This window comes from Brachycentrus maculatus, unplaced genomic scaffold (assembly GCF_059751285.1).
Source record: "Brachycentrus maculatus isolate JH-2025_06_01 unplaced genomic scaffold, ASM5975128v1 h1tg000202l, whole genome shotgun sequence".
Lineage (NCBI taxonomy): Eukaryota > Metazoa > Arthropoda > Insecta > Trichoptera > Brachycentridae > Brachycentrus > Brachycentrus maculatus.
The window spans coordinates 584,701-607,446 of record NW_028280953.1 but is presented as its reverse complement, the minus strand read 5'-3'; the positions used below and the strand labels follow the sequence as shown (position 1 = coordinate 607,446).

The 22,746-nt window shown below is 33.2% G+C and overlaps 1 protein-coding gene across 1 annotated transcript in view; it reads left to right on the top strand.

Moving 5' to 3' along the window:
• LOC148307264 (uncharacterized) overlaps positions 1 to 22,746 on the top strand; it is a 147,996-nt gene that overhangs the window by 100,999 nt on the left and 24,251 nt on the right. The window contains exons 5-11 of the mRNA XM_088263618.1: positions 5,094 to 5,236; positions 8,068 to 8,245; positions 8,957 to 9,142; positions 9,874 to 10,168; positions 19,496 to 19,696; positions 21,059 to 21,217; positions 22,216 to 22,425. Coding sequence (XP_088119744.1) covers positions 5,094 to 5,236; positions 8,068 to 8,245; positions 8,957 to 9,142; positions 9,874 to 10,168; positions 19,496 to 19,696; positions 21,059 to 21,217; positions 22,216 to 22,425 — 1,372 coding nt within the window. The remainder of the gene's footprint in view (positions 1 to 5,093; positions 5,237 to 8,067; positions 8,246 to 8,956; positions 9,143 to 9,873; positions 10,169 to 19,495; positions 19,697 to 21,058; positions 21,218 to 22,215; positions 22,426 to 22,746) is intronic.

Below are 22,746 nucleotides of genomic sequence, written 5' to 3'. Positions count from 1 at the left end.
GAGAGTAGTGTATTTGTCAAACATGGCTAGAATGGTAAATGTTACACGTGTGTAAAGTGATCACTTACAATTAGCCTATGACAGGTTATAAGGTTTCCTAGTATGTGAAACAATTCATAAACTAAAACTTCGTGTATTTAATATATGATTTCTGCCGACCACAGGTGTAATCTACTATATGTAAACTACATATAACAATTAATTTAGTTTTATTTTAACCTCCCTGGGAATCGAACCCGGCATCTCTAATACGATAACCAAACGCGCTGACCTGTTTTAAACATACATATTTTATAAATTCAATTCCAGATAACACTAAACTTTCTCATAACTCCAAATCTGGGTCGCTATTAGCATTTCGTGTTAACACCTTCGACCCGCTTAGTCACGATATCCGGAAATTGATTTTCGCCCAACCGGAGAATATAAAACATCAATAATGCAATGAGACACTAAGGGGTTTGGTCAGAATAGAAGTTGGTTGGGTGGCAAATATATGTACATATATGTACATAACGAAGTATAGATAATTATTTGAGAAATTATGAATGTAAGAATTTATTTTTAAATCAATCACAGATTATTTGAGTCTACTTAGTTTTACTTTTTTTTAAACACAAAAAAAGAATTTCGTGACAATTGTTTAGCCTAGCTTTGGCATTTTAAAACGAACATTTTGAAAATGCCACACTAATAAAAGAGTTTCTGTTCAATAAAAAGCTTCTTTTCATCTCACCAAAAGATGTCTAGTGAAGTTCTAGTGATTCAAGAACAATGTTTCAAAATTGGTTTATATATATAGAACGTCCAAGAATTCGAGTAGTGTGGCTAAGCTAGCAGTGTACAACGTTAATCTGATACTAACCCTTATAAATATATATATTATATATATATATATATATATATATATATATATATATATATATATATATATATATATATATATATATATATATATATCTATAAGTCTAGAGCTTTCCACAGGTACATTTATTTTCGTAAAACGTGACGCACGTCACAGGAAAACTCGAATCGAATCACGCTCGTATGGCAGCCGCAAATGAATACTTATGGGGTCCCAAGGATGTAGGAAAGAACCCCTACCCAGACAAATTTGAATCTATTCATCCAGCGGGAAGAGCATTTTTCTTCCAGACTCGCCGTCGGTGGCGCCACACATCTACCCTCAAACACCAACCCTCATCTCTCACCCCCCTTTATTTTCCTTTCGGTATAACTCCGGTATTCGTATTATTTTTGTCGATATTTCCCTGAAATTCTTCTTGGAATTTTCACGACGCTTTCCACAGCTTTGGAATCTTTAATGATATCAGACGAAAATGTGCACTGTTATGACGTTGGTATTAAAGAGTTTGATAAAATGATTACATGTTTACTAAGATTTAAAAAATCTTCAATATGTTACCATATAATTAATTTTAATAATATTTTTTATTGTTTCGGTATTTATTTTGTGGTGTGATATGTTGATTATTAAAAATAATAAAAAATACTCGTATAATACCACTTACATTCTATACAATTACACATGACTAGTTTCGAAAACTACAGTTGTTTTCATTGACAGTTTTAGTAATCACCTGTCGATGGAAAAAAATCGATTCGAAACTAATTGTGTATAATGAAAAAAACCCATTTTTTTAATGGATTCGGCTGTCACTTTGTTGCCATTAATCCATTTTTAATTTAAATTTCACTTTGTAAATACAACTATTTCTAAAAATTTATTGTGAGACGTGTTTTGATAAATTACCATTTTATTACAAACACTGTATGTATGTACGACTCAAGACTCTAATAATTATGCTTAGTTTTCCATCGAAACTCGTGTCACAACAGATTTTAAGAAGAAGTGGTATATACCAAGTGTAATTTAATTTTAATAACAATAAGTTTATGATATCAAATATATTCTTTTATTTCATGTTTTTAATTTATTAATTAATACAAAGCATCTATTGTTTTTTATTCAAAGGAAGATGGAAAGCTAGGCTTACAACCTGGCATTTGGCTGTCTTATGTAATCGCTTTATACACTTGTGTAACATTTACCAATATATACAGTGAAACCCCTATTTGAGGTTTTTTTAAGGGTCTGAAAAAAGCTTAAATGGAGGGTAAATGTAAATGGGAGGTATTGAAATTTCTTTTGAAAAAAATATAATGACTTGACGAATAAAACGAACGAAAAACTGCACGTAAATGTCAAAAAAGCGTTGAAAATGGAGTTGAAAATAATGACAAGATATTTTCAACGTAAACTGAGGGGAAAAAACGTAAATGCGGTAACCGGTTAGTACGTTTAGCTAGCGAGCATATATAAATTTATGTATTAATTTTTAAATCAAACAATTATTAGACTAAAAAAAAACTGTGTTAGATCTTACAATAAATACATGAATAAAAACGGAGTTCTATAAATTAAACGCCAAATCAATAAATAAATAAAAAGCATGTATTAATACGTTACACCTCTGCCTCACATATCGCTCACTCCTTTCAAGAACGTCAAAAATCAAAAAACTTGATTTTTCAAGAGAACATTTTCAAAGTTTAAAAATATAATACAATGTAGTAAAAATAAATATCAAGCCACTTATTATTTTTTTTACTGTGTAACAGATCTTTTTAGGTAAAACCTGAAGGTTTTTTCTCCATTTGAAAAATATTTACTATATTTAAAAAAATAATTAAACAATACATTTTCTTTGAAATGCAAAAACAACACTTTCTGCCCTGTAGCGGGTAAATATTAAGTTAAAAATATGCCTCTTTTGCTGGGATATAGTACATTTTCTGGGCATTCCGAAAACATGCACAACTGAAAATTGACGATTTTTTATTTATGACGTTCTTGAAAGGAGTGAGCGATATCTAAGAATCGAATCGAGATTCAGGGCGAGCCCAGTAGGTAACCTACATAGAGCCGATGCAGTATATTGATTTTTTCCGATTACTTAGGTACGTTTATTATTTACTGACAACCATAAGGGAAACACGAACGTGCATTAATATAGACAGGAAAAAGGAAACTTGTAGTTTTTTTCGAGTTTTTAGGTCTGTTGTTACTAATTGGAGCGCGACCTGAATAATTTAGAAACCTCCTTTTTGTTACATGCCTGGAATATAACATATTAATCATTTCACCCATTTCATTAATAATATTTTTGGATATTTTCCAGGGACAGGTTACACGTTGGGTTCATTTTCCTAGCTGTAGTATCTGGAAGCAAGATGTCCCGCATTTATTTTGAATTTATTTACGGCTAATGCCTTTAAAACAATATTGATAAAAATATGAACAAAAGCAGTAAAGAATTATTTTTTTATATTTTTTTTATATTATTATTTTTTTATATTATTATTTTGTCCGCCTCCGTAGTGTAATGGTCAGCATGCTCGGCTACCGTTCTGGAGGTCCCGGGTTCGATTCCCAGGGGGGTTTACTAAATAAAAGTGATTTTTTCACTCTAATATTTATTCAATATTACACTGGACTGGTACCTGAAGTGGAGGGCTGATCACCTTTCCTTCATGTGTAATCGATCGAGATAACACTGCGTTTATATGAAGCAGTGCCCTATGCACCACTGGGGTGCGGTGAGGGATTTATATATTATTATTATTTTTATTATTTTTTTTTTCAGTAAAGAATACTTTTAAAAAAATCATCACTTACAATTATCATCCCTATCAATAACAATTCTTGGTCATCTTTGATGAGATGTCAAAAATAATATGAAAAATAACTCCTATAATTGGAGATAATCCAGATTCGTGAACAAGTATTTGGACACACACAAAATGTTGTAAACTACAACCCGATAATTTGAACCATTATTTACGACTTTGCGAGTTACATAGTTCTGAAAAACAGCCCTTGGATAACTACCCCGATATAGCCTCGAATAACCACGAAAATAGATTTTATCGGCTGTATAAATATATCTGATATAATCTAATTTATTTTCATCCCTTCTTGTTATATCTTTCATACATCCGTGACATTGTATTTAATGCCTATTTTTAGTGCCACAAAGTATTTGCATAATATGAAGAAGGTAATCAATAATTTATTTAAAGAATTGAATGAAGATTGGAAATGTAAATAAGAGAAATTGGATAGCGTAATGTCTTTTCAAGTAAGTACTACAAATGAAAGTGGAAGAGGCGAAGAAAGTTTGCAAAGACAAGAGTGGTTTGGCGTTCTATTCTCTCTGCCTACCCTTACGGAGAAGCGGCGTGATGGTTAGTTAGTTAGCTAGTTAGCTAGTTATTTAACAAATCATATAATACATTGAAAAAATATGGTAATTCAAAGACGAAACTATTAAAAAAAAAATTAACACTTGTATGATTGTATTAAACAAGTGTTAATATATATTTTTTAAATAATCAATTTGTCATTCCACAAAGTTAATGCCAAATCAATAAATAATACAAAGACGACATAATACATTTCATTAAGTAAATTATGGTAATATAACAGATTATTTGAACGATCACGTTGTTCATAAACATATCGTAGTCATACAGGAGAAATTATAAGGGTTATTTCTCATTATTTTTTTATTGTCGTCTTTGTTGAGATGTCAAAAAACAACTCCTATAATTGGAGAGAATCCAGATTTGCGGTGAACAAGTATTTGGACAAACTCAAAATGTTGTAAATAAAGCGGTCAAATTATAAGCTAAAAATAATAAAGTGAAAATGATATTTTCTGGCGTTTCTCATGTATGTGATTACAATCCAGGATTCGGACTTCACATACAATTGAAAGAGTTTCTGCTTAATAAAAAGCTTATTTTATCTCATAATAGATGTCCATGTCATGTATGTATCAAGTAAATGCACAGACTTCCATATTCTTCTTCATCTTTTTACAGTGGAAACATTCTTTCAAATTGTGAATCCAGGATATACGACTTCTTCCTATGCTGCGTTTACGTTCCACTTTGCTTGTAGTGAAATACTTGTATCGAATAGCATTTTGTTCACTGGTCCATTACTACGCTTTGACAACCCTTTAGCGTTGGATGATACTGACGAATGTCTTGTTGTTTGGCCACAGACGAAGCGAGTTCCTGGGATGCGTGTCGTTCCCTGTGAGGCATGCGCTTAGGCGCGCGCTCGCGGGCCCCTTCCGGCTGCATGCGGCCCGACCGCGCCGCACCGCATCCGCATCCATGGCCGCGCAGCTGGACCAGTCGGAGGGTAACTATACTCCCATTACTAGAAACATGTCATAGTCTTGTTCTGGCATTTCTATTCATATGCCATTCCACTACTGAAGGTTAGGTTAGGCTAGGGTTGGAACCTACCTTTTCTAGAGACATCACGATATTCCTCTATCATTTCTTATGTCTCTCCACTATAGAAGGTTGCGACAGGTAAGGTAAGGTTAAACCTACTCTCCTTAATAGAGACATCGTGATCTTTCTCTAGCATTCCTGGTGCTTTTCTAATACTAAGGTTAGGTTGGGTTAGGTTTTTTTTTTTTTTTTAGATGGTAATTGCATTTATTGTTTACCTTGCTTATTATGTACAAGGTTTATAGATCATTTAGTGGATTTTTGTTTCTTCTAGCTAATTAAATATGTTTTTATTTGAATCTGTGTTGGGAACAGGAGGGATAATCTAGTGTGGGTCAAATAGGAACTTCTCTGCATTTGCTCATTGCTGGGAGGAAACCACGTAAAACTCCTCAGGAGAAGGCGGACTGTTGACTGTCATCAGCAGACCTTCCGTTCCACTAGAAGGTTGGGTTAGGTTAGATCTACTCCCTATTACTAGAGACATCGTGATCTTCCTCTAGCATTCCTAGTTCCTTTCTTATACTAAAGTTAGGTTGGGTTAGGTTAGATCTATTCCCTATTACTAGAGACATCGTGATCTTTCTAGTATTCCTAGTGCTTTTTCACTACTGAAGGTTGAGTTAGGTGAGGTTAGTTTAAACCTACTCCATTTAATATGGACTTCATGATCTTTCTCTAACATTCTTAGTGCATTTTCACTACTGAAGGTTGAGTTAGGTAAGGTTAGTTTAAACCTACTCCCTTTAATAGAGACTTCATGATCTTTCTCTAACATTCCTAGTGCATTTTCACTACTGAAGGTTAGGTTAGTTTAAACCTACTCCCTTCAATTAAGATCTCATTATCTTACTCTAGCATTCTTAGTGCCTTTTCACTTTTGATGGTTGGGTTTGGTAATGTTAGGTTGGGTGAATTGCATTTTTACCAATATCATGATTTCTCAAACTCTTGTTGTGCCTTTTCTATACTTAAAGTAAGGTTAGGTTAGGTTAGATGAATTACTCAACTCTCTTCACCACAGACAACATGATCTTCCATTAGAATTCCTACCGTCTTTCCACTACTCAAGGTAGGTTGCGTTAGTTTTGCTTAGATTACGTCAGGTTACTTGAATTGACCAATGATAAATCCCTAGCCCCGTAAATGCCCTGACTTCTATATTGTCCTTCATCTTTGTAAAGATGATATCAACAAAAAATATTGACAAAAAACATTTTTTTTCTCGTACCATACATGGTATAATCCATTAAAACAAGAAATGTCTTTGATTATCCATTCATAACCCGAATAAACAGAACAAACAATGCGTCACACATCTGCAATGAATAACTTTCTCCGCATTCAAACAAAAAACCTATATCCGCCAGCGAACAAAACCCAGAAAGCTATCATTGAATCCATTCAATTGCCCTCGTTGGCATCCCTCCAACAGACTGCCTCTTCTGGATTTCGCAGAGATTTGTTTTAATTTTTGGTCTGGTGAGAATAATTTTCTGTGGTGTCACAGTTTCAATTTCTGGTCGAGTTAATATGCCTCTCTCGAGGTCCTCGCCAATTGGGTAGTATGTGAAAAGGCACTAAGCTTGGCTTAGAGTTTCGGCGATCTAGCGTGCTTGTTCGTTAAACCACAATTGTTTTTTTAAAGGATCAAAATACTTGTGATGGTTTACTAAAATTGTGTTTAACTAAGAAAATATATGTGGCGAATGTGAGAGAGAAAACAGAAGGTGGACGACCGAAAAAGACTTGGCACGATCAGATCAATCAGAACCTAAAATCTGGCGGTGTCAAAAGTCTGCGTAATCGGAGGACATGTATGACTAGATGTATGGATGTGAAGGAGGCGAGGGGTGTATGTCAGGACAGAAGAGTGTAGCGTTCCATCCTCTCTGCCTACCCCTGCGGGGAAACGGCGTGATGGTAGTAGTAGTAGTAGTAGTAGTGTTTAACTATGTAAGCTTTTATTCTAATAAGGATTGAGTGATTTCATCAATTGATTCGGCAGTCACTTTGTGGTAAAATCTATCCATTTTTAATTAATGTATTACTTAGTAAATACCACTTTTCTTAAAATCTACTATGACACGTGTTTCGATGCATTACGCATTATTTTCAAACACCGTATGTTAAGCTAATTCTTAATTTTAGATTTGGGTCCTTGGGACGTTGAAGGTTGAAGACGGGGTAGTAGCTGTTTCTTTTTTTTTTTTTTTTTTTATTTCTTATCAATGTAAACATAGACAATAGGGGGGAGGCTCTAGTCATTGTCATATTGGTAATTATGGGTTTATTGTTATTTTTTTATGAATTTCTATTATTTTAAATGTTGCAGTTTATGGCTTTTCGTATTAATAACTAAAATATAAAATTCACCAATAATATAAAACCAGAATTTTACACAAAAAAATTATTTAAGTAATACATTAATTAAAAAAGGATTGGGTGATTAAGATAAAATAATAAGTAAAAATCTTGACAAAAACAATTTTTTTCATGTACCATACATGGTATAATCCATTAAAACAAGAACTGTCTTTGATTATCCATTTATAACCCCAATAAACAGAATAAACAATGCTTCACATTTGCAATGATTGGTGTTCATTTCTCTTCCCTTTTGATGTCAGGGGTGATACAGGGTTTCATCATTCTCTCTCTTCTCTTGTACCCTTGTTTTGATGTTCATTTCTCCTCCCATTTGATGCTGACTCTAGTCTCTTGTGTCCTCAGGGTCCCCCCTGGCGGGGCGGCTGGCGGCGCAGCAGCGCGAGGCGGACGAGCACCTGTTCCTGAGGTACCTGGAGCTGGACCCGCTCGAGGGGCCCGACGCGGCTCCGGCCGCCGTGCAGCGCAAGGCCTCCTCCTCGGGCGGCCGCGCGGGCCGCACGCCCTTCACCACCACTAGACGGTGAGCCGAGACTATTCCTCAAACTTTACCAAACATTACTTGAGACTATTCCTCAAACTTAGCAAACATTACTTAAGACTATTCCTCAAACTTAGCAAACATTACTTAAGACTATTCCTCAGACTTAGCAAACATTACTTAAGACTATTCCTCTAACTTTAGCAAACATTACTTGAGACTGTTCCTTAAATTTTAACAAACATTACTTCAGACTATTGCGCAAACTTAAACAAACATTATTTGAGACTGTTGCTCAAATTTTGACAAATATTACTTGAGACTATTTCTCAAATTTTAACAAACATTACTTAAGACTGTTTTTCAAATCTAAGCAAACATTACTTGAGACTATCGCTCAAACTTTAACAAATATTACTTGAGACTATTGCTCTAATATTAACAAACATTACTTGAGACTATTATTATTTAACTCATTCAATTCACATGCCCAAACCATCTCAACACGCCTTTCTTAATTTCATCGATAATGCTTATTCCTATCCTTGGATTCCATTCAAACATCTATCATACATCAAAAGTAAACTGCACGCGTATGACTGGATGAAAGTAGACTGCATTCAGTCTACTTTCATTCTTCATTTACCTCCGCGTTTCACTTCCATACGTTATTATTAATACGTACAAGTTACTTAGTAAAAAAAACATATATTTAAGTATAAGTCTGTTACAATGAAGGTATATCTTTTCCAGATTGGACCGAGGTAACGACCAAGGATTCGGTTTCTCGGTGCTGTGGACGCGCCCGCCGCGTGTGGAGCGAGTGGACGCGGGGCGCGCGGCCGAGCGGGCAGGCTTGTATCCTGGAGACTACATAGTGTTCGTGGACAGACACAACATCGTCACCATGCCCGAGAGCCAAGTGCTGACGCTGATCAAGTAAGCTCTTCAACCTTCTTCTTCAAATTTTCTTTCCATAGATCCTGAAGATCTGAGTGTTCCATCGCCTTTTGATCTTAGGATATAGACTGACAGCTATCTCTCCACAGTTTTGTCTGGGGGTCTACGTTCTTCGGGGTTTCCTTGAAGGGCGATACGTGGAAGTCTGTTTTCTGACACTCTGTTGACATGCTCATTCCAGTATCAAATAAATAAATAAATAAAATATTGTACAGATTCTGTATTGTAATATATAAACAATATATATGACCCAATTTCGAAACATTGCTCTTGAATAACTAGAATTTCACTAGAGACACCTATTGGTGAAATGAAAAGAAGCTTTTTATTGAGCGTGCATGAAAAAAGTCAGAAAATATCATCTTCATTTTATTATTTTAGCTTAAAATTTGACCAGATAATTTATTTACAGCATTTTGAGTGCGTCCAAATACTTCAAAAGTATATGCCCAGATTTATTTCATACCATATTTTTCTTCGTCTATGTTAAGATGTCAAATAATATATAAAAAAAACTCCTTTAATTGAAGGTAATCTGGATTTATGAACAAGTATTTGGACATACTCAAAATGTTGTAAATCACGGAATAGCTGATATCCGGTTATACGATAATAGTCCGCCTTTGGCAAGGTCCGTTTGTGAATACTGGTGATATTTTTAATATGCGAATTTTGCTAGCTAGCTTTTAACACGTGTCCTTCGCTTCCAGGTCTAGCGGCACCCAGCTCGTGCTGGAGACGTTCCGGCGCGCCCCGGGCGAGGCGCGTCCCGGCGCGTCGCGCCTGCCGCGCGGCTCGGTGACGTCGCACGCGACGCTCTCGGACGCGGCGCCCTACTCGCCGGCGCCGCTGCCGCGCCAGCTGGTCGCGCGGCTGGCCGCCGACTGCTCGGCCAACCGGCCCTCCACGGCCTGCTCCAACAACACGGCGCGGTCGGACGCGGCCGCCACCAGCGTGGCCAGCAAGAAGCGGCCCGCTCTCACCCAGGTGGCCTTCACCAGGGAGGTGGGTAACGGCATCATTGTGTGAGGGAGAAAAAACATCTATGACTCTAACCTAACCTAACCTAAAGCAACGATTATGATAGGTTAGGTTAGGGTAGGTGAAACAAGGCTAGGCAATTTACTAATGCAAGGTTGCATTTACTAGGGAGTTAGGTTGTAGAACCATTGTGTGAGGAAGATGAAAAACATCTACGACACATCGCTCACTCCTTTCAAAAACGTCATAAATCAAAAATCGTAAATTTTTAGCTGTTTTCGGAATGCCCAGAAAATGTATTATATCCCAGCAAAAGAGGCATATTTTTAACTTAATATTTACCCGCTACAGGGCAGAAAATGTTGTTTTTTTTTATTTAAAAAAAAAAGGTATTGTTTTTTTTTAAATATACTAAATATTTTTCAAATGGAGAACAAACCTTCAGGTTTTACCTAAAAATATATGTTGCACAGTAAAAAGTTCAATAAGTGACGTGATATTTATTTTTCATACATTGTGTTATATTTTTAAACTTTAAAAACTTTCTCCTGAAAAATCAAGTATTTTAGATTTATGACGTTCTTGAAAGGAGTGAGCGACATAAGAATTGATCACCCAACCCAACTCTAAACTAACCTAACCTAAAGCAACGATTACGATAAGTTAGGTTAGGGTAGGTGGAACAAGACATTTACCAAAGAGGTAGGTTGTAGAATCATTGTGTGAGGAAGATGAAAAACATAAGATAAGAATTGATCGCCTATACTAACCTAACCTTACCTTGCAAAATGATTCTGGTAGGTTGATCAAAAACATGCGATCCAATTATATCAGCTACAAAATGTACAAAACTGTGTACGTATGTTGAATTGTACAACGATGAATTGTACAATTATATAATGATGGAACGTACAATGATGAAGTGTACAGTGACATTGATGAATTGTATAATATTGACATATACAATGATGAATGTGGCAAATGATGAATGCATAAATGTTATGAATATACAATGATACAATGATGAATGTTTACAGTGATGAAATGTACAATTACGAATGCGTACAAAACTGTAAAATAATTTTCTGATATGCTGATGTACCATATTTTCTGTAAAAACTATATAAAAATTCTGGTCATATTGATTAAATACCTGGTATGGCACATCATGAAAAAAGTGAGAAACGTATATTTTAAGTGCTTGATAATAAATTTATTTTAAGTATATGAATATGATAAGTTTTTTCTATTTATTTTTTTTTACATTTATATTATTGTGTTTTAATTGTAAATTCGTTCTTCGCTGTAATATTTGCTTTGTAAATTTATTTTTTTAGTTTAAATTATTGTGTATATAGTTTACGACTTCAGAAAATTTTAATTTATTTCATGCTTTTGGTTTTAAACCGAATGCTTTAGTGGGACATTAACGCTTAGAAAATTTCTGTACATATTTTTCAAAATCAAATATTTTGTGTTTATAAGTTGTTTTTTATTTTTTAAATGTGTTTGAGTTAAACACAGACGTTCCTTTAATTATGTAGTATTTTGTACCTCTTATTATTTAAGTTTACACAAATTTATTAGTACTTTAAGTTGATTAAATATCAATAATATATGAATACTTACGTTTAAACGAAAAGGATGATTAATACTTCTTATTTTAATATTTTTTTCTAATAATATTAAAAAATCGAAAACACAGTTAAAACCTGTATTTTTTTAAATAATTAAATCATTTTACAGTTTATCTTGGATATAAGTGATCTGGATTTAAATGATATAAAGAAAGCTGGTTTAATGCCGTTATTTAATTTATTTGTAAAATAAAGTATGGATTTAAGATAGACCTTTCTATGAGTGAAAAATATCTCGGACCCTTAGGGTGTCTTATATTCAGGTTCGACTGTACAATCATTGTTCGACTGTACAATCATTATAATCGTAAAATACCATGTACATGACTGTACAATCATTGATTAAAACTTGAATAATATTTTTTAATTAATTTTTATAATTTTATATTATGTTTTGTTCATTTATGGTACTGTTTTGATTATTTTTACATAAAAAAATAAGGTTCAAAATGGATTTTAGATACCCTTTTTTCTTTTGTTATTTTTTTGTAATATAAGTGGTTTTCTTTACACTTATTTATTTAAAGAATCTAAAAATAATAAAATGAGATATAATAATTTATTGTAAAAAAGAATCACTTTTCATAAAGTAACCAAGGAGTAGTATATTCATTTAGTAGGTCATTCCATGCATTACTTTTTTTGCTAAGATATTAGTTTTCTAGGCACAGGGTTTCTCAATGTGTGTTTTTCCATAAAATAATTATTACGATTTCATCTAAACTATATAATCTATATTATAGATACATAGAATAGTATATGGTGTAGGATTTTCTTGCCATAAAAAACCGACTAAATTTCCTATTTTGAAGAGGTTCCTTGCCGAAAATGTTTGGGAAACCCTGGAATAACATGTCACGTTGTTTTTTTTTCTCTCTCACTTGACAACTAAGATAGTTGAATGACGTTTATCCTAAAAGTGTTTATTGATTTGAAGTTAAATTTGTGGGATCACATGATGAATTAAATACAAAAATAAAACACTTATTTAAGACCACAGTTTGCATTTTCACCTGGTAATGAGAACATTTGTTGTCATCGAAACTAGTCTCGCTTACATTAATAAATAAAATAAAAAGTGGTTTTATACAAGTGTTTTATTTTTATATTTAAGCGTACTTAGATTATATACGAAAATATTTATTATTTTATGTGTGTTTAATTTATTCGAAATTATTAGTAAAAATTTACAATCTTACGACATTACGGTGCCATTTAAATCTATTCGGCTAGAAAAATTTTAGATTAAAAAAAAATAAATACAATGCTGACATCATTTGATGATTCTTGTATAAAAGGGATGAAATGAGTCGAGATTTATGAAACCATTTTTTATTAAATTCTGTTATATTTAGGAGATATTTAGTTAAAAAAAAGTTTTTTGTTGTTGTAATAGCATGGTAATTATTGTATCATGAATTGATTTAGCATCATATTTGTATTTTACAAAGATGATGACTAAAATATAAAAAAATAAAACACTTGTGTAAGACCACTTTTTTTGAGTTTATTAATGTGAACACCATTAATTTCGAGAACTACAGATGATTTACTTAAATCATTGAACGAACCATGCAGTTCATTAAATAAGTCATGCTATTCATTGAAGAAATCGTGTAATTCCTTGAAAAGCCAAGTAAATAATTGAACAAATCACAAAATTCATTGAAAAAGTGATGTAAATAATTGAGGAAATTACGTAATTCATTGAAAATATCAAATTAATATACCATATTAATTAAATAAATCACGAAATTCATTAAGTAAGTCGCGTAAATAATTAAATAAATTACATGATAAATGATTCATTGAAAAAGCCAAGTAAATAATTAAAACAGAGAACGAAATTCATTGAAATAGCCAAGTAAATAATTAAACAAATCGCAGAATTCATTAAAAAAGCCAAGTAAATAATTAAACAAATCACGTAGTTCGTTGAAAAAGCCAAATTAATAAAAAAAACAAATCACGTAATTTATCGAAAAAGCCAAATAAATAATTAAACAAATCACGTTATTTATTGAATGAAAAAGCCATTTGAATAATAAAAATCAAATTCATTGTACATGTCAGGTAATTTATTGAATAAATCACGTAATTAAATCCTCAAACTATCATTTTCTGAAAGCTCGTTTGAAAACGTAACATATCGCTCACTCCTTTCAAGAACGTCATAAATCAAAAAACTTGATTTTTCAGGAGAACGTTTTTAAAGAATAATAATATAATACAATGTATTAAAAATAAATATCAAGCCACTTATTGAACTTTTTACTATGCAACAGATCTTTTTATGTAAAACCTGAAGGTTTTTTCTCCATTTGAAAAATATTTAGTATATTAAAAAAAATAATTAAAGAATACATTTTCTTCAAAATGCAAAAACAACACTTTCTGCCCTGTAGCTGGTAAATATTAAGTTAAAAATATGCCTCTTTTTCTGGGATATAGTACATTTTCTTGGCATTCCGAAAACATGCACAACTGAAAATTGTCAATTTTTGATTTATGACGTTCTTGAAAGGAGTGAGCGATATATAATGAAAGTTTTAATATCACACATATACGTATAATGTATGTATACGAGTATATTCGTAATTACATCGTTGTTTTCATTTCTCACATATGATATTTTGGTGTTTTATTTTTATTTTATTTTATTTTATCTCAAAAGATTTGTAGTAATTTTAGTTGTTGCTTTATACAAATATTCAATGCGTAAATTTCTTTTAAACAAAAAAATGGTTTCTTTTTCGTTTTCATGGATTCTTCTAGTCTTAGCAAAATTTTGTTTTTAAACATTATTCGGCCAGTGTTTCTAAAATTCTTGTTATTTAATTGTATTTGTATTTTTAATTTATTTCCTAATTTTAACTCTTTATTTTTTACTTATTATTTATTTAATTTTAGCGTAAGTTTACTTAATTTTAATTGAAATATTTTAAAGAAATATTACTTCATTATTTTTATGAATTTTGCACGTCTAACAGTTTAAAATATTGAATTTTCAAATGTAATTATTTAGTACTAGCTGTGTCCGGCCACGCGTTGCTGTGGCTCAGTGTGATCAAATGGAAAAGAAAGAGAAAAGACAAAGTACTCAATTCTGATCTTTTATAATTCACAATACCTGGGGGTGAATAACATTTCAGCGGCTGTCAAGAAGCACGCTATCCGCCATAATCAATAATTAGTACTGCATGTGCTGCTGATACGTTGAACAGATGGCGCTGCCATTGCAGTAAAAGTTGTTTTTCAATAATAACATGATTTTACCTATTACCAATGTATGAAAACAATGGCGTTTTCGTGTGTAAATTTCAAAGCCATGGGTGGATAATTAGAAGATTTTGGATTTTGAACAAATGAAAATATATAGATTTTAAAATACATACAAACGATTCTTCATTTTTCAACATTCAATATCAATATATTTTAACTAATTCCATTTTTTAATACAAGTTACACATAAAAGTTTCAATAATACACTATAATTATTCTGAATATCCATTAAAATACAATACTTTTGTTTGATTTTTGTTAATTAGTTTTATTTTTTAATTTTGTACTGTTATTATGTTTTTGTCTTTTTTATGTTGTGTTCTATTTTTTATTTTTAATAAATGTGTAGAATTTTTATTTTTGTTTTATTATTTCTTTTTTTCGCATTGTTTATTCCTTTTGCAAAGAACACCTAGTTCTCATTTTTAAAAAAATGTTTTCGAACATTCTCGACATATCGTTAAAAATATCATAAGAGTGACGATCCCATAAAGTGATCTTACCATATCGCAATCAGTGCACTAAATTTTGTGAGTGTGCCTTTATCGTTGCGGGAAAGGTGGTATGGAATGCTCTACAACCATCAGTGAGCACTGTGAGAGTGAAATGATATTTTATGAAAAACTAAAAACGAAAATATTTTTGACATTCCTATACAAGTTTTTCCGCCTCCGTAGTGTAGTGGTTAGCACGCTCGGCTACCGTTCTAGAGGTCCCGGGTTCGATTCCCAGGGAAGGTCAAATAAATATAGGTGATTTTTTACTCTAAAATTTATTCAATAGACTGATTACTTTTCCTTCGTGTGTTAACGATCAATATAACACTGTGTTTATATGACGCAGTGCCCTTTGCATCATTGGGGTGCGGATAAGGGTTTGATATATCGCTCACTCCTTTCAAGAACGTCATAAATCAAAAATCGTCAATTTTCAGTTGTGCATGTTTTTGGAATGCCAAGAAAATGTACTATATCCCAGCAAAAGAGCCATATTTTTAACTTAATATTTACCCGCTACAGAGCAGAAAGTGTTGTTTTTGCATTTTGAAGAAAAGGTATTGTTTAATTATTTTTTTTAATATACTAAATATTTTTCAAAAGGAGAAAAAACCTTCAGGTTCTACCTAAACAGATCTGCTGCACAGTAAAAAGTTCAATAAGTGGCTTGATATTTATTTTTAATACATTGTATTATATTTTTAAACTTTAAAAACGTTCTGCTGAAAAATCAAATATTTTGATTTATGACGTTCTTGAAAGGAGTGAGCGATATATATATACAGGCAATGGTCATAAATATTTTAAATCAAGTTGTCAGGTCTATATTGCACATCTAGATCTGTACCACCAACATATCGCTCACTCCTTTCAACAACGTCATATATCAAAAAACTTGATCTGATAGTTTTTAAGGTTTAAAAATATAATTAAATGTATTAAAAATAAATATCAAGTCACTTATTGAACTTTTAACAGTGCAACAGATCGGCTGTCTGCTGTTTTTTTTGCATTTTTGGAGTAGATTCTATTTAGTCAAAAAATGCTAAAACCTTAAAAAAATGTCCCTTACTGTGTTTTAAGTTTGGACAGCCGAGATCTTTTAAGGTAAAACCTGAATGTTTTTTCTCCATTTGAAAAATATTAAGTATATAATAATAATAATAATAATAAAGAATTAAACAATACCTTTTCTTCAAAAAGCAAAAACAATATTTTCTGCACTGTAGCGGTTAAATATCATGTTAAAAATATGCCTTTTCTGCTGGAATATAGTACATTTTCTGGACATTCCGAAAATATGCACAACTGAAAATTGACGATTTTTGATTTATGACGTTCTTGAAAGGAGTGAGCGATATATGCGTCTTCATTTGTAGAATCCAAATACGTGATTATCTAAAAAAAAATCATAATTTTTGAGTTGGTACAGTTTTGATCTAGGTGTGCGATATTTAAAAGGGTGTCTGCTGAATCCAATCAACCATAGATAATACCGCGAACATGAAGCGACATATGAACCATATTTTCTATGTATGAGTTCCAAAAAATTACGTTGTGTGGTTGTCAATCATGGGTAGAATGGTGACAGTTCATCTCTTCTGTGCGTGTCATGTCAGATCCTACTGAGGTCCACTATTATTTGAGAGTAATTGTCCTTGTCTTGGACAGCTCTAAAGGGTGAATGTTACACGTGTATCAAGCATAAAGTGATCACTTAAACCAGCTTGTAATAGGTGGAGCGCCCTGTAAATATTCAGATTTCCATATCCTCTTTTATCTATGTTGATATGACGAATCCTCCGAAACTCCTGAGTAGAGGAATCCATTTTTTTTTTGTATTTCACAATATAATGTAATTTGTACTATTAAAAATCGCTCACTCTTTTCAAGAACGTCATAAATCAACAATCGTCGATTTTCAGTTCTCTATGTTTTCGGAATGCCCATAAGATGTACTATATCCCAGCAAAAGATGCATGTTTTTAACTTAATATTTACCCGCTACAGGGCAGAAAGTGTTGTTTTTGCATTTTGAAGAAAAAATATTGTTTAATCATTTTTTTAAATGTACAATTTTTTTTAGGTATCATCAATACATAAATCTTACTCCTTTCAAGAACGTCATAAATAAAAAATCGTCAATTTTCAGTTCTGTGTATTTTCGGAATGCCCATAAAATGTAATTTATCCCAGCAAAAGAGGCATATTTTTAATTTAATATTTACCCGCTACAGGGCAGAAAGTGTTGTTTTTGCATTTTGAAGAAATGGTATTGTTTAATTATTTTTTTAAATATACTTAATATTTTTCAAATGGAGAAAAAACCTTCAGGTTTTACATAAAAAGATCTGTTGCACAGTAAAATGTTCAATAAGTGGCTTCATATTTGTTTTTAATAGATTTTATTATATTTTTTAACTTCAAAAATGATCTCCTGAGAAATCAAGTTTTTTTTATTTATGACGTTCTTGAAAGGAGTGAGCGATATAATTTACTAGTACTAGCTACTTAGATCTATTTTTAAATAAATAATTTCAGCAAAATCCTAAATCGAAACAAACATAAAGAATTTGGACATACTCAAAATGTTGTAAATTAAAACAGTATTATTAGTTTTCAATAAAGACATTCAAAAAAGCTTTCAGTCATTGTACAAAAAAGTCATCTTAGGTTCAAGGATCTTTGAGTAGTTGGATAATATATCCAAAATTAAACACGGTTATTGGATTGAATTCTACTTTATATACATATATGATATGTGACGCGTTTCGTCTTATTAAGACATTATCAAACACACAGAAGGATGAAAGTAGACTGAACGCAGTCGAAATGCGATCTCTCAGAAGAATGTGCGACAAAACGATGTATGATAGATGTGCGAATAGTGAAATAAGGAAGGAATGCAAAGCTGGGATAAGCATTCTTGATAAAATTAAGAAAGGTGTGTTGAGATGGTTTGGACATGTAGAACGAATGAGTGAGGAAAGAACGGTAAAACAAATTTATGAGGCGAATGTTAGTGGGAAAAGAAGCAGAGGAAGACCGAGGAAAACATGGCACGATCAGGTATGCCAAATACTTGAAAGTGGTCAGGTTAGGAGTCGTAACAATCGGCGTATATGTATGAGGAGATGCATGAACGTGGAAGAGGCGAAGAATGTTTGCAAGGACAGAGTGGTGTGGCGCTCTATTCTCTCTGCCTACCCCTGTGGGGAAGCGGCGTGATGGTTAGTTAGTTAGTTAGTTATGAAACACTTGTTTGATAATGTTTTGGTAAGACAAAACGCGTTACATATCACATATGTAAATAAAGTAGAACTCAATCCAATAACCTTGTTTAATTTTGGATTATTACCCAACAATTCAATATGGCCTCAATATAACAGATGTTATTATACAGACCTGAATGATGGAAGCTTAACTTCTGAAACATGTAGTCTTTAATAAAAACTCAAGTGGTAAAAAACAAAGTGTTTTCTTTAATTATTAATTAGGTTACATAAATCAAACAACGTTAGCAATTTTATTTGAAAAAAAAACCATTATCAATGGCCACTTAGTGCGAGATTTGAGTTTCTTTTTGATTACTTAATTTAAAAAAAATCTATTTCAATAGTTGAAATTGCACACCTTAACTGGTTTTCGAGATTTTTGCCCTAAATTTACTATGCTGAAGAGAGTGCGAACAGATATTATTCACTGTTTTTATAACACGCATGACTTGGCTCATAGATAATACTTGAGCGCATAAATTTTGATGTATCAAAGATTTTACCACATTTATATAACTGGTTTAAAAATATATTCGTCATACATGGCCGTGGGCCCCAAATTAGGGCACCCTGGCCGACCGCCAGATAGCCACCCTTGCCCTTAAATCTACTTCCATCATCCCCAGTAATTAAATACTGGAATTTTCATTTCCTTTCCAGAGTCTATCCGCACTGGGAAATGCCACTACGTCGGGCAGTCCTAGTGAGGTTGGCCGAGCGCTCCACGCACTCGTCCTGAGGGAACAGCACTACGCGCAGGCCTTGCACTTTGGGATGGAGCGATTCGTTGTTCCGTTATCTTCTAGGACTGATATCCTCACTCCGCAAGAACACAAGCTGCTCTTCCAAAACTGCGAAGAGGTGAGTTTACTATTATACTTTTCAATAAACCTGATTGTTTTGTGTCTCAACTTGTATCAATATATTATTCTTCATGATGATGAAGAATGATACAGGTTGAAACATGTATCATTCATCCCTTTTTATGAAAGAAGATGGAAGTCTGAGCATCCCAAGGTTTACTACCTTGCATTTGGCCAGCTTGATTGTTCACTTTATACTTTCGTGTAAAGTTCAGCATTTTGCCCATTATTGAACACTCATATTGCTATAATAATTGATAACTGTCCATATCGCTCACTCCTTTCAAGAATGTCAAAAATAAAAAATCGTCAATTTTCAGTTGTACATGTTTTCGGAATGCCCAGAAAATGTACTATATCCCAGCAAAAGAGGCTTATTTTTAACATAATATTTACCCGCTACAGGGCAGAAAATGTTGTTTTCGCATTTTTAAGAAAAGGTATTGTTTAATTGTTTTTTTAAATATACTAAATATTATTCAAATGGGCAAAAAACATTCAGGTTTTACTTAAAAAGATCTGTTGCACAGTAAAGAGTTCAATAAGTGGGTTGATATTTATTTTTAATACATTGTGTTTTATTTTTAAACTTTAAAAACATTCTCCTGAAAAATCAAGTTTTTTGATTTATGATGTTTTTGAAAGGAGTGAGCGATATATGCAATGGTCTTAGATCCTTCCGCACACGAATAAGGTTTTCGATACATTTGTGAAGTACGCCAATTGTTACGGCATCAGTTGAGGGATTTGTGAAGTATTAGCTTATTCCTTTTGAACATAGGTGAGATTCATTCCGAATTAGTTCACAGATATTTTTTGGAGAGCCTGAAATAACATTTCGGATTTTTGATACTTCTATTTGACCAATTGATTATTATTTACCAGGCACTAGATTTTTCACCCTGCTCTGTAAGTATACACTGACATGCTTATTTCTAAGAGAAATTATCTAAAGACAGAAAAAAAGTCATGTTCATTTAAGGAGTTGAAATCATTTGAAAACTACAATGAAACAACATTTTGAGTATGTCCAAATACTTGTAAAAAGTAAAAAGCTTCTTTACATCTCACCAATAGATGTCTTTAGTGAAGTTCTAGTGATTCAAGAACAAGGTTTTTAAATTGGTTCATATATATATAGAACTTCCATGAATTTGAGTAGTGTGGTTGTCAATAATGGGTAGAATTGGTGAATTTTACACGTGTGTAAAGTGATCACTTAAACCAGCCTATGACGGTCGTCAGCCCTGTAAATGCCCAGACTTATTCTTTTTCATCTTTGATGAGATGTCAAAAAATTAAAAATATTATGTAATGAAACACCCTAGAGCAGGTATTAATTATATCACTTTGATTTCAGCTATTGAGGTTATCCGAGGATATACTGGAGCAGCTAGTGATGGAAGACGGAGAGATCCACTTCCATTCAGTAGCAAGCGTCTACTTGTCCAAGTTACCAAGCATCATCTCCCTCTACAAGAGTTACTGCAACGGCCTCAAGAGAGCTGACTGTGTATTGGTGAGCCTTCTTCCATTCACCTCATTTGTTTGTAAAAGCATACTTTGTCTTTTGCCTTTTGTATGCTGACGATGCTGTGCTTCTTGCCGATACAACTTGAATTATCGTATGATAATACTTGAATGTATGGCGGGTATGTATGTTATGAGAAGATGGGTAAATATGAAATAGGCAGCGATGATTTGCAAAGACAGAACAATGTGGCTCTAACTACCCCTGCGGTGAAGTGAATGAATGTTGAACACTGTTTAAGTGGGGTTTTAAATTACCCCCTTTAGTCCGGGTATGCTTAATGCGTCTCCTGAAAAATCACAAGTTCTCAGTTGAGCTACAAATGAGCTGTAAACATGTTACTCTTCTTCTTTCTTCTTTAACCATGTTCGCTCGCTAGGAGGAGCATATGGCCAGCACGAGACGTCTTCGAGATGTCTTTCTATATTCACGAATCTCCCCATACATTTGTACTAACCTGACCGCTTTTAAGTATTTGGCCTGAATGATCGTGCCATTCTTTTCTCGGTATTCTTTTGCTCCTTTTTCTAACTACATTCGCCTCATAAATATGTTTTGGCGTTCTTTCCTCACTCATTCGTTTCACATGTCCAAAAAATCTCAACAAACCTTTCTTAATTTTATCGATAATGCTTAACTCAGCTTTGCATTCTTTCCCTATTTCATCATTCGAACATCTGTAGTATTTTGTTTATAAAGAAAAAATATTAGGAAAAAATTCAAGGCTGAGTATTATCAATGAAATTAAGAATGGTGTGTTGAGATGGTTTGGGCATGTGAATCGAATGAGTGAAGAAACGAGAGTCACTCTGTCACACGCCATGTCCTTGGCTTCCCAAAGTTCCGCTGAGTAAAGTCGGTGAACGGTTGTCAGCGGTCTTCCGGAGCGCCGGTATCCTCGGGGTTGGAAAAGGAGACACATTAACATGTTTCACTGAATCCTAAGTATCTGAAAATAGATCTATAAGGAATTACTGTCATTTCAGGTTCAAAAGTCAAGACAGCAAGGAGGAGGGTTTACCAGACTGTGTACGGAGCCAGCGATTCCTTCTCGCAGGCCGGATGTCACGCAACTCATTCACAAGCCCTTGGAGCAGTTCCGGGAGTTGTTGCGACTGCTGCGAACTGCCAACTCTGCGGTGACTAGTTCGCATCCCGACCACAGGGCGTTGGCAAGGCTTGTTGCGGATTTACAGGTAAGGTTAAATTTATCTTTCTTCTAAGCCTTGTGGTGAAGTTGCAAGCCTCCAAGGTTCACATGGAAAAATAATAACATTTTTTAAAAATAATTTAAGTACCTAGCGCAAGTTTCGTAAAATACTATCTCAAGGGCATATCACATGAAATCACATGAATCATTGTATACTTTTGGACAAAACTAAAATGAAAGTTAAGTCAGAGTTAAAATTGTATCTGTATTTGCAGTATTTGTACATAATGCAAACTATGCCACGTTTTCTCCGATTCCACGGCTTCACATGTTACCCAATGCTTTTGAAAATAAAGATTTATTTAAT